Raw genomic sequence first — 12,598 nt, 5'->3', positions numbered from 1 at the left:
TTGCAATGCTCTCTCTCTCTGACAAATAAATAAATCTTAAAAAAAAAATTATTTTTGAAAGCAAATGTTAAAACTGGCTTCAAAAATACAATTGCTATAAATTCCTCTTTCATAGTAATTTTAATTATCAGCCACTGTTAAGTAAATATTAGGCTTAATGGAGACCACATTTCTACTTTTTGAATCACAACTGGCCTCGTTAGCAGTATATACTGCCAAGAAGGCTTATTTATAACTGTCACAGTGCTGCCTCCCTACCTAAACTATAGCACAAGTAAAGGTTTCTAGTAAAAGCAAGCATCCTAACTTACAATTGTTGGAATAAGGGAAGGTGTTGACAAGATTTGCTTGATAATCCTGTATCGGTCATAAAGAGGCTTTATGAGGTTCTTGTCTTGCTTAGCTACCTGAAAAACATGAAATTAATTATTGTTCCTTTCTTAGATGAGAATGAAAACATGTCAGTATTTTTTAACAGGCAGAAAAAAAAACAGTTTTGAAGTCTCAAAATAGGAGATTAATAATTCTGTAATACAACAGTAATTAGAAAAAGAGAAGACATTTATAAGATACTATTTAAAGCACATGTCAATTTTCTTCTAGGAAAAGTTTCTTAAAGGATAGGTCCAAGTTTAGAAAGATGTTTAAAGCTTTCTGAAGGAATCCAAAATATGTAAATGGTAAGAAGCCTGTTATTTACTTCTTCATTCTTTAAAAAACCCATATGTGATTGAGACCTATCAATTTTTCTTCTGAAACATGTATTTTATCTGGATTTTCATGATTATATTCACAAATACCCACCTTGCTTAGGGCTTCATCACAATAAGCTTCGAGTATATACTAGCTTACTGGCTAGCTCTGATATAAACTATTTTGGATACAACAATGAACTTATTTGAATCCTCAATTTCTTACCTGTACAACAAGGAGGTTGGAATTACAAAGTTCCTTCCAACTAAAAAATTTCATAACCTCTTGGTCCAAGAATGTATTCTCCTACCTCTCTGCTATATGACCTATCCCTAAGCACTATTTTTAAGAGGTCACATTGTGCATAAAAATTTAAATAGCTTCCTATTTATCTATCAATCTCCTACCTATCTACCTCACCATCACCTTTCCATCCAAAGTGACCAAACCTCTGCTTGCCTTGGTTTTGCTCCCGGCTGTGTATCCTACATTAATTTGCTACGTATTTACTACATACAATTTCCCTTTCACTCTGGTCAGATGGTTCTCACTCAGCAGGTAGCAAGAAGGGATGGGAGAAATAACACATAGCATAATCACCCAGGTATCTTTTGTCAAAATACAAATACTCAAATGTGCTATCTGGTTATCTGCCTTCCAGATCCCTTTGCTGGAAAGAAAAGAACATGGCTTAAGTATGTGTATTTTTTAAATTTCCTAGTTATCCACATGCTACTCCACCCCTACCCAGTTGAGAACCATTCTGGCCCATATTTATCTCCCTTTACTCTGAACTTCTCTGTCTTATTATCTGGGCCTTGACTATTTTCTCTCTTTCAGTTTAGTCTGCCCAAATGAATTAGGAGTTTTTTGAGAACAAAGATTATATCATATATTTTTTAAAATTTTCACAGTACCCAACACATCCCCTTCCCTGCTATAAATTTATCAACCCAGGTTTATAAACAAAGGTACCCTAATTTTTAACAATCTTCATATAATTCCACAGGCTATATCCTAAGGCTCCTTCATTTTCAGTAGAAAGAAAGGCTTTCTATAGAAGCCTTTTAAATATTATTGGTTAAGTAACCCCAAGAGCCTTTCATTTACTGGCCCAATCATTCCTTAAATATTTTCTTAGTCATGATACATCTTACCATAAAAAAACAAAAAAACGAAAAACAAACAAACAAACAAAAAACCCTTTCATGTAGCCCATGGGGTTTTAATAGGTAATAAAGAAAAAAATCTCAATCCAAGTTCAGAAAACATTAACATAGTGTTTTTATTCAGTGTCCCATTGGGGCTTATATTCCATAGAAAGCACTTCAGAAAATGATGCATTTAACTGTTATTAGCATCTCTCTATGGCAGTTTGATTTTTGTAATTTTATTTTTAGTATATTCTCTGGATTCTAGAAAAGCTAAATGTAGTCCTAAAAGAAAGAGTGACCAAAAAGCAAGTTAGAATGATGAATACTATTATAGAAAAGTATCTTCCAGAGATGCCAGATGAAAATCAGTGTCCATGTACAATGTATGCCCTCATCTTCCACTCTGATGAGTCCCTGATTTTACTCTTAGAATCATTATCAAAGCAATCCCCAAAGAGAGACATGAGGATTCAATGGCTGTAAATACAAAACGGTGTCAAAACTAATTCTATAAGTGCTCATCCTCAAATAGGAAGACAGGCTGCCTGAACAAGAAGGGTTAGTGATCAGACTATGTGCCAGGAGCTGTCTTCCACTCACAGACCTATAGAGAGAAGCTATGGAAGACCTGCAAGGTCAACCTTCATGAAGGAAGATGAGTCAAGAGATAGGCTCTGCTTGAGTAGCTCAAATCTAAGGGGCAGACATACATTTGACTTGGCTATTCCGCAGTCATTTTCTGCTAAGAATCAGACAATTGTCCCCTCTGTATTCAATGACTGTTTCTGAAATGCATCCTCCCGGCCTAGTTCGGCATATTGGTGGCTGTCTGTGGTATGTGAGATGTATCTAACTTTTGATTTTTGTTATGTGAATGGAGGAAACAAAGACAGTGTTGAGTAACCTGAAATAGCCAGAGAGATATCCAGAGCATGAATGGACTGTCAGATTTAAAGATAAATAAAAGGAGATAAATCCCAAAAATACTTAGCCTCCATTTTCTCCTCCATTTTTTATGGCATCAGAAAGAGTGGAACAAAAAAGAGGCTGAGCAAAAGGGGACTGTGCACAGAACAGTTTGATATGATTTGTTGACAGCTTGACAACTTTGCCATAAAAAAATTCCTAAGACCCCTACCTAGTAGGTTATTTGAATCATCAACCTAATGGGTTATTTGGAATAGTAGCTCCCAAACAAGCTGGCAAGACAGAACTGCTGCTGAGTAGACAGCCTAAGTGTATTTCTTTCTGAGCCTTGGTCAGAAACTTGTTGGGGAAAAAACTGCCATAGCTTCCATGCTTTTACCATCATGCTTGTTTTCCTTTCTCCCCATGGCATTAGTCCCATGCATTCCCTCACAATAAACCACAGAAATTTATTTTAAAAATCATTTGCATCAGCTCCATAATCAAGATCTCTCCTAAAGAGGGAAGGAGTAATGGGAATCAATTACTCTAGCTTTAGAGAGTCAAGTGTTATCAAGCTGTTCCTGTGTCTGAGTCTCCCCAGCATCTCACCAAGTGAGACAGTATATATGGAACAAGTCTGACTTTTGAACAAGTCAAACGATGTGAAAAATCAGTAATGAACATAATCATACAAAGCAACTGCTGAAGAGAATGGCTTGGTCAATATAAAAGATTTCTAAGGGGATTGCAGATTAGTATTAGCTTTGAAACCAGAGGACATGAGTTCAGATAATCAGTTTTAAAGCTGACCTATTTTTAACATGGAAAATTATGTAAGGTCTGAACCGTAGATTTTTAATATAGAGAATATATTGTTATATTAATATATTGTTTTAATGAGTTAGCATATGTAAATGTCCCTGGCAAAGAGTCAGGTGTACTAAATGTTATTTAAGCTACAAACTAAATTGATTTCAGGTTACTATCAATGTTGTACATTACTAAAAAAGGAATACCACGGTGCTATTAAATAAATTTTAAGAATAAAAAAATGTGAATCTATTTCTTTATACAAAAAGCTATCCAGAATATACAAAGTGAAAAAGAGGATAATTATATAATGTGTTATTTTTAGTTTTAAAAGGGGACAAATTAAGAATATATATTGATACTTTCTTGTATATGCTTTATAGAAACTCAAAAAGTACACATAACACATTAGTAACAATACTTACCTGCTTGGGGATGGGAAGCCTCAGAGCTAGAAGCTGGTAGATTGGGTGACAAAGTCTTTTTAATGTGTAGCCTTTTACATTTTTTTTTGAACTATATGAGATAATATTATCTATTAAGAAAATTATTTTTATTTTTTAAAAGGAGAAGTAGGCAAAAGAACTTGATGGGATCTTCCTTTTGATGCCCTTTACCTCTAAGTTTCCTTCTCTTCAATATATAACAACCATTATATTTTCACTATATATACAATTTATAACAATCACTATATTTTCATTTGATTTTAAAAAATAAAATTATTTTTTTTAAATCTGCTTTCTTCCTCAAAGATGCTGCAGTTAGTGAAGGCCCAGAAGTAACTGCCATTATCATCTAGTTAGTAATTTGTGCTGTGCCCCTAATACCACCTACAGTTCTCAGAAAGGGCAATAAAATGGGTATAATGTGCCAGCACCAATTTGGGATTTTCAAAAGAAAAGGACATAAATAGGCACCACAGTCAGACCCAGGGGATGATTCATTCACTTCCAAGGGCTCAGTGGATACCCTGTGACCCAGAAGTGATTACCTCCAAAAATCATCCATTAATAGAAGAGGAGGAAAATTACTCTATAGCAGTATCTGAATTGACAAGGCAAAGCTGCAGGATTTATCAGCTTTAGTATGAGCTCTGACCAAGCACCAAATGTAAAAATTTTACAAAATTTTCTCTCTAGAAAAAAAAAAAATTCTTCATCTCAGAAGTTTTAATATTTAATGTATTTTCAGCAGTAAAGCAAGAACCCCAGATAAAAACCGTCAATTTGAGTTTAAAGAAATGGGACCTATTCAGATAATCTCAAACGCTAACAAGCTCACTGAGGAGCGAGGAATAACATAGCTACTGTGGAAATTTGCAAACCTCCCTTGGCTTCTGCTGTGATTTTGGGACTCTCCTGTAGGAACCACCTGATGGTTGACTAGCCACTTTATGGTCTGCTATATTCAACTTCCCCAGGAACAATACTACACCTTTAGATATTGAGAGCTACATGTTCTATTACAGATGCTTTCTATTTAAAGGGCCTACCTTTAGCCTACTGCAGAGATATCTGAAGGGGCTACTGACATTTATTAAACAGTTCAACAGATACTTCATTTAAAATAATAGAAATAAATTGCCATTTAAGCAAAGATAACTTACAAAGAACTCAAATACGCTTCTCTGATCTTTAGATTCTCCTGTGCATGCATGTGCCTATATTTGACTTAGATGCCTCAGTAGGGTGGCCAATCATCTGCATTTTCCCAGGATGAAAGCATTTGAAATTTTCAGCATCCAGGAAAATCCAAGGAAACCAGGGATGGTTTGTCACACTATTGCTCAAAGATCTTAAAATAAACATGTTCAAAACAGACCTCTTAAGTTTTCAGTCCCATACCCAATCTGTTCCTCCTGTAGTATTCCCCATCTCAGTAAATGGACCCATCACCATCTTGGATTCTTCCTTTCCTTCACTCCCTACTGTCCAGTGATTCATCATATCCTTTGATTCTTCATCCAAAATATACTTTGAATATGTCTATATCTTTCCATCTCTAAGGCTATCATGCTAGTCCAAACCACCCATTTCATCTTCCCCTTTCCATTCTTTCCCCCTATCATTTATTCTTCACACAGCAATCAGAAAGATCTTTTCGATATAAATCACACCATGTCACTTTCCTGTTTTCAACAACTCAACAGCTTTCCCATACTTTCTACTCCCCTAAAAGGTACTGTGTCAGGGCCCCCAATCTATCTTTCTGACTTCATCTCATGCCATCCTGTGCTCTAGCCCTCAGACCCAAGAATTCCAAGTATGTGCAAGCTCTTCCTTCAAGGTCTTCATTTGCAGTTCCATCTGCCTAAAATGCTTTTTGCTGCTTTCCTGGCCTGCAAATTCTTAATGAAGAATTTAATATGTCATCTATTGTCCTTCCTCATCACCCTATATAAAGTAGAAACCATACCCATTATCTGTTTAATTCTTTGCACACTATTTATCAAAATCTTTAGTAATTTTATTTATTGAACTGTTTGTTATTGTATCCCAATTCCCAGAAGAACATGAGTTCTGTGAGGGCAGCAACCCCCATAGTTTCTCTATCATATTATATCCATGATGTATCATATTTCACAACACATAATAGGCATTTGAATATCTTTGCAAATGAATGATTGTGCACCAGTCACCAGGCATCTTTCCTTACTGTCACAATAATTATATAAGTAGGTATTGTCTGCATTTTATAGATGATGAAGTTGAATCTCAGAGAATTAGTTCACTTGCTAAGTGTACATAGCTAGAAAGTACCTTGTTGAAGCACTGAGTCCTGATCTAAGTCTACTATACCAATTCTAACTCATCCCTCACTGCACTAATCAAGTAGAACATAGAATTAGGACTTGGGTGTTGACCAAGCTTCTTTTATAGATGTGGCTAAGGTAACTAGAAAATACAAGAAAGACCATCAGAAGCACTGAAAGATAGAAAACCACAGATGTGCCTCTGTGTGTGTGTGTGTGTGTGTGTGTGTGTGTGTTACCCACTTATCCACTGGCTATCACAAAAATCTAGAATCTTTGGTGGGAGGCCAAGTAGATGAAAACCTATTCACTTTTCACAACACATAATTGATTATTTTTAAGTCTAAACATATTTTGTTTAAAAAAGGCCCATTTCTGCTTGTAGGTCACAAATCTCCATGTAAAGGAGAAGTCCAGGGGCATATGGTAAGCCTTTTGGTATTTGATATATGTTGCCACCTTATGATTGAGACTAGATAATGTGCAATAAAACAGGTAAAGGCAGCATTCTCTTCAAGAATACTTGATTTCAAACTTAAATATGCTAGTTTCTTAATTCTCTGTCCATTCACTCAGCAAACTTTTATTCAATACCATGTACAGACACTGTAGGATCATGAGCTACAAACAACTCTTCTACTCAAGAGGTCTAAAGTATAAAATAAGAGACAGAAAATGTCATACAGCATAATTAGAGCTATGATAGGGGAGCTACAACTCTTATTCAAGAAATTAAAGGCAACCATACCACTTTTAGAGTTGAGACAGAAAGGACTACAAGGAAGGTTCCCTGGCATAAGTGAAATGTAAGCATAGATGTGCAGGATAAGGAGGAATTAGCCAGGTAAATATTAATTGATTTCATTATCTTCTTTGTAAAATATGATAAATATTTTCTTCAAGCTCTAGGCTCATGTATCCAAATGTCTAATTGACAACTCTACCTGAATGTCTCACAGAGATTTCAAAACTAAGATGTCTAAAGAGTTCAGTTTTAAACATCTTATCACCTAACACTCTTGTCCTTACTATGTATACATCATCCCAGCTTCATTATTTTTTTTAATAAAACATATGGTAAAATGGGATTGTGATACTAATCTTGGGTTAATTTGCTAGCTTATTGGGGGAACTGGGCGAGAAAGAGATATGATACACCTCATATCTTTGTCATTTGCTTCCCAACATGTAATACTGTAACTTCCAGAATAACATCCTGGAATTAAGTGGCAACACCCACAGGTCATGGCCAATAACTTACTAAGAACTCACCTGACTGAAATTTCAGAGCCAGTCTCCTAAAGATGTTTTTGTGGTGCCAAGTGCTCCTATAAATTGGTAAAAACCATAATCTCACTGACACTGTATTGAGTGTTGGGGCCTATGAGGATATGGTGAGGTACCTTAGAATCCTCCTGAGCAGGAAGCTGCTCTCTCTTCTCCTTCAGGCATGTTAACACAGCATCTGGAGTCTCCTCTCCATAGGAGCATGGCTCAGGACCCACAGCTTCTGGCTTCCCATTCTCTCTGGGGACTGCAGGTTGCTCACAGGACAGGTTTCTAGGTGGGCCTTTGGGAGCACTCCCTTGTTCTTCTGAGAGCTTCAGCTTTAGTTCTAAGAGAAATGCCATGAGTTACCATGAACAAGGAGGACTCACTGGGCTTAAAAGTAGAGAGCCTTTCAGAAATTCCCACAACTGATGTGAAATCAGTGGAATTGGACGGTGTTGCTGATGGCTTTCCACAGGGCAAGGGCAGCCTCAGTAACCAGAACCAACAGCATAAACTCCCAATAAGATGTAGAAACAAATGGCTCTAGAGGCTGGAATCTCATGGAAATGGGGTAACTCATGTGTAGGAGTAACCCAGTGGTTTAAATTTCAGAGGATGAACTCTAGAGGAAGACCAGTGGTACTGCCCCAAAGATTTTACCCGTTACCCACCATAACACCTGAAATTCTACACTCAAAGGTTCATTTACTTGAGTTTGGAAGTTTTGTGCCATGAAGAGTCCCTGTGTAAATAAATGCAAGCACTTGTAAGGCATTACACATGTAGACATCTGAGGAAATACAGGAGGAATGGGAATGCCAGCCCCAACCTGACAGATTTCACAATTTTGTCTGATGTTATCTTTTAAAATCCAGGAATCACCATTATTTCAATGTGGTTTTATATAAGCCTACATAATTAAAAATAAAAAAAGCCACCTGGGACATGTCAGGGAATTACATTTCAGAATATGCTAAGGGGCTGATAATGTCCATGTGGCCATTTGTATTGATTTCTCAATTACACAGCTCATTTTGTTTGATGTTTGTTTTTTAGTTAGATTCTGGTGTGGTGTTTAAACACTGCATATTTTATAAACCTGCTACATCATTACAGTTTAATACCATGAATTAATATTCCCTTCCAGTTCCTTATCGCCACCCTTTTAGAAATTTGGAAAAAACTCCCCCGTCTCTAAAGAGGTATCAAAATAAGTACGTGGAGAGAGGAAGAAAATAAATTTTTATTGGTAAATACCATAGTACTTTTAAATGGATTTTAGAGTTAATCAATACTCACATCACCATCTCCAGAGAAACACAGAAAGAAGAACACTGGATTAGGAGGTAGGAGAGATGAGTTTTACACCTAGCTCACTACCTCTCAGATATGTAACTTGTCCCTATCTCTGGACATAAATGTCCTCATCTGTGCAATGGGGGATGCAGAGTAAATGATTGCTCAGGTCTTTTTCTAACATCCAAGAATCCAGTAACCCAGGGAAGTTAATACTCCACATGTTGAAATGCTCCTGGCACTGAAGTGAATCATTCCACTTCAGAGTCTGTAGTTCCTCAGTCTCTTTATAAGGAGATATTAGATGGGGCCAAACAATGAAGGGGACCCAGGACCCTTTATTTCAAAATGGAGCCTCCAATCTAGGTGAGAGACAAGGTTAAAGAGGGCACAGGTGGAAAAGAATTAAAAAAATGCCTCGGAGCACATTATCAATATTTTAACTGCTTCCTTTCTGGAAAAAGAGACCCTTGGCTGGCCCTTACCTTTGAGTTGTTTACGACCTTTAGCCAAATCATTCATCCATTTCAGGACCTCAGGATTAGAAGTCTTGTCACCATGTGAAGGCTACAAGGGAGGGGAAAGTGTGGGTGGGAGGAAGGGAGGAAAAGAAAAAGAAAAAAGGAAAAAATTTTTAAACAGCCAGGACACACAAAGGTAGTTAGAGACATATAAACCTGGGAGAGAAATTCAGGTGTGACAACTCCAGTTGATAGAGTTCCTTCTGAAACACAGAGCAAACATTCTTGACCTCCTCCACATTTTCATCCTTGCCATGGGCATTGTTTCCAAACATGCCTAGTCACTCAGTACTTTTCACATAGCCCTAACCATGCCAGTGTCCCCTGCAGTCTAATCCTTAGTCACCCTGTGGGCCACCCACACCCCAGACTTGGTTGCCAGGCCTTTCTTCATATCAGTGTGGTTGACTGCACTAATATAAACCGGTGCTTATTCCCTCACCTGTGCTCACACACATGGTTTATGACCACAACCTGTCTGGGTTATACTGACAAACTGGAAGATTTAGCTCCTATCAGTCATTTCCACAAACCTGGAGAAAGGAGACCCCAGGATCTCTGAAACCTGACAACAGTCTGAGGAGTCAGTACTTCAGGGGGATACCCAGATTTCTAATCATCTCACTGTTTATAGACTCAATAGATCCTACTGGGCTAGCATTAAAGTAAAACTTAATCATATGTGTGTGACCTTGGGAAAATTACTAAGCCCCAGTTTCATCTACCAGATGAGGATTATAACAGCATCTCCCTCACAGGGTTGCTGGAAGGGGCAAATTAGTTGATGTACATAAAACAGTGAAAGCAGTTACTGGCATACGCTATACACTATAGGTGTGTTAACTAGAACCACAAATGTTATTATTATTACTGGCAGTGGTGATAGTAGAGTGTTACTACCAGACTTTCACAGGAATTCTGGATATGTCTTCACCAACAAACATATATGTAGGGGTATGTACGTCTTACCAAGTAGTTAATAGAACTTGGATGTGGCAATAAGAATGTATTTTTTTATTCTGGGAGGACATGACTCTGTTAAAACAAATCATTCACTTTGATTTCTGGATTTCTCCTCAGAGCATAAAAGTAGATTTTTTACAGAAAAGAGAAACAAGGAAAGAAGGATGGCCAAACATACTTAGCCTCCACCCCCATAGGTCAGTCAGATCTTTCTTAAATAAATCAAGGCCACCCTGTTAACATCAATGCAGGCTCAAGAAGATTAATGGCTACTCTGAATTGAGTATATATAAGGACTACTATATAGGAATGTTCAGGATGCCCTGATCATAATTATAATATCACCAGAAATGTGTACATTGATAGTGACTAAGTCTAGGGGCTCTGCCATAGGTTTTTTAAGGATCCACTAAGTCTGTATAACATCAGCAAGTTGTTGGTGAGAGAAAGGCATCAAGAGAGAAATGTGTCCCTCCTAGATTCAAAGGGAAAAAAACATGGTCATCAAATGTACGTGGGATTATGGGCGCCTGGGTGGCTCAGTTGGTTGGGCATCTGACTCTTGATTTTGGCTCAGGTCATGATCTCATGGTCCTGAGACTGAGCCCAGCATCGGGCTCCACACTCAGCGTGGGATTCTCTCTCTCCCTCTGTCTCTGCCCCTCCCCCTCTGGCACACACACACACACACACACACACACTCTCTCTCTCTCTCTCTAATTAAAAAAAAAAGTACACGGGATTAAATATTAATTGTGAAACATAGGCATGGTTCTGTCACTTCTAGAATGATGTAAAAACATACTTTTAAAATCAAGATGGAAAAAGAAGATTGAAGGAAAACAACAGTGGGTTTTCCCTAGGGGAGCTCAGATGGTTTCCATGAGCGAAGCCCTGGTTTCAGTACCATGGACAGTGACATAAGGACACACCTCCAAAACCGCTTAGCCTGGTCCTACCCATGATGTGCTAGAATGAAGCACTGTGCCACTTCCCTGTTACATAGTTTAGTGTGCTGGTTTCGGGTAACAGTCTGGTTATATGGACAGCCAATATTTTACATTTGGTTTCTCAAAACCCTCACAGAATTCTCCACTCTGATCTGAAAACACATCTTGTTCATCTGGAACACATCTTTTTCACTAGATATGCTCTATACAGTTATCATCTTTTTAAATAATGTTAAGAACAAGAACAAAAACCTAAGACCCTACACCAAGGACCACCAAAGAAATCAGCTTTCACTACCGCAAATAGGACTTAGGAAAATTTCAAGGCTGATTTTTTTTCTGACAAAATATTTTAAAGCCTGAAATCATTTTCTGAAATGAATTTTTTATTTCCCTACTCCCGGGGGAGCTTTCAAAAGAGGTTAAATCAAGCTCACAAGGATGGCAGTTTTCAAATCACATGGAAAGTTTTCATGTACAAACTGTGGAGATTCAAGCCTTCTAACTTCTAAACTGAAATATTCCAGTTTAATAGACTCCAAGGGGATAAAACCCAGAAATTACAGACTCATAAAGTAACAAGTCCAAAGTCACAAAGTTCCTAACTAGCTGTATTTTGTTCAATGCAATTAAAACAGGACCCCCAAGGCACATGACTGAGGATATCACTGGACCAGATTTGTGGTCTGTCAAAGACAGTTCAAAAGACACTTTAGAAAGAATTCTGGATTAGGAATGAAAAGACCTGAGTTGTCTTGGTTATGTCAATTCTTCACTGTGTCATCCTGGGGAAGTCATTTCCCTTCTCTGAGCCTCAGTTCCTTCAATGGTCAAATGAGAAATAAGACTGATTCCTTCTAATTTTAATATTCTCTAATTTCGCAAATAGTGGACATCTGGCTGAAACAGCCTTTTCTAACTCCATAAGTGTAACGATAGTTAAGTGTAAAATTAATTGTAGGGAATAAACACGGTTTTGGATAGGAATGTAAAATGGTCACATTCAACAGAGGGAAAGATGCATGTTGTACTAGGGCATCAGACTAGCACAGAGGCCCAGGAGGAGCTCAGACTGAAACACTGGCTGTGGGTGCTATTAATTCCACAATCAGCCTGCCAGGAAGCAAATCCTTACACACAGCAACTAATTAAAGTCCATTAACATGTCAAACCTCTAACCAGAGCCTGGCGCCCTGGCAGGAAGGGCGAGGGGAAGCCCTGTTCCCTAAGACATGGAAGGTTCTGGTTACACCAGAGACTTTTATACACACTGAGGCA

General features: G+C 37.7%; 1 protein-coding gene across 5 annotated transcripts in view; it reads right to left on the bottom strand.

Annotated features, from left to right (window-relative positions):
* Positions 1-12,598, bottom strand: part of FAM13C (family with sequence similarity 13 member C) — a 152,003-nt gene that overhangs the window by 8,324 nt on the left and 131,081 nt on the right. For all 5 annotated transcript variants that reach the window (XM_078077682.1, XM_036078159.2, XM_078077681.1 and 2 more), the window contains 3 exons: positions 9,372-9,453; positions 7,722-7,933; positions 312-407 (listed from right to left, as the gene is read on the bottom strand). In XM_078077682.1, the coding sequence (XP_077933808.1) occupies positions 312-407; positions 7,722-7,933; positions 9,372-9,453 (390 nt within the window). The remainder of the gene's footprint in view (positions 1-311; positions 408-7,721; positions 7,934-9,371; positions 9,454-12,598) is intronic.

This window comes from Halichoerus grypus, chromosome 7 (genome assembly GCF_964656455.1).
Source record: "Halichoerus grypus chromosome 7, mHalGry1.hap1.1, whole genome shotgun sequence".
In the NCBI taxonomy this organism is placed as follows: Eukaryota; Metazoa; Chordata; class Mammalia; order Carnivora; family Phocidae; genus Halichoerus; species Halichoerus grypus.
The sequence above is the reverse complement of the archived record's forward strand: the minus strand, read 5'-3'. Positions and strand labels throughout refer to the sequence as shown.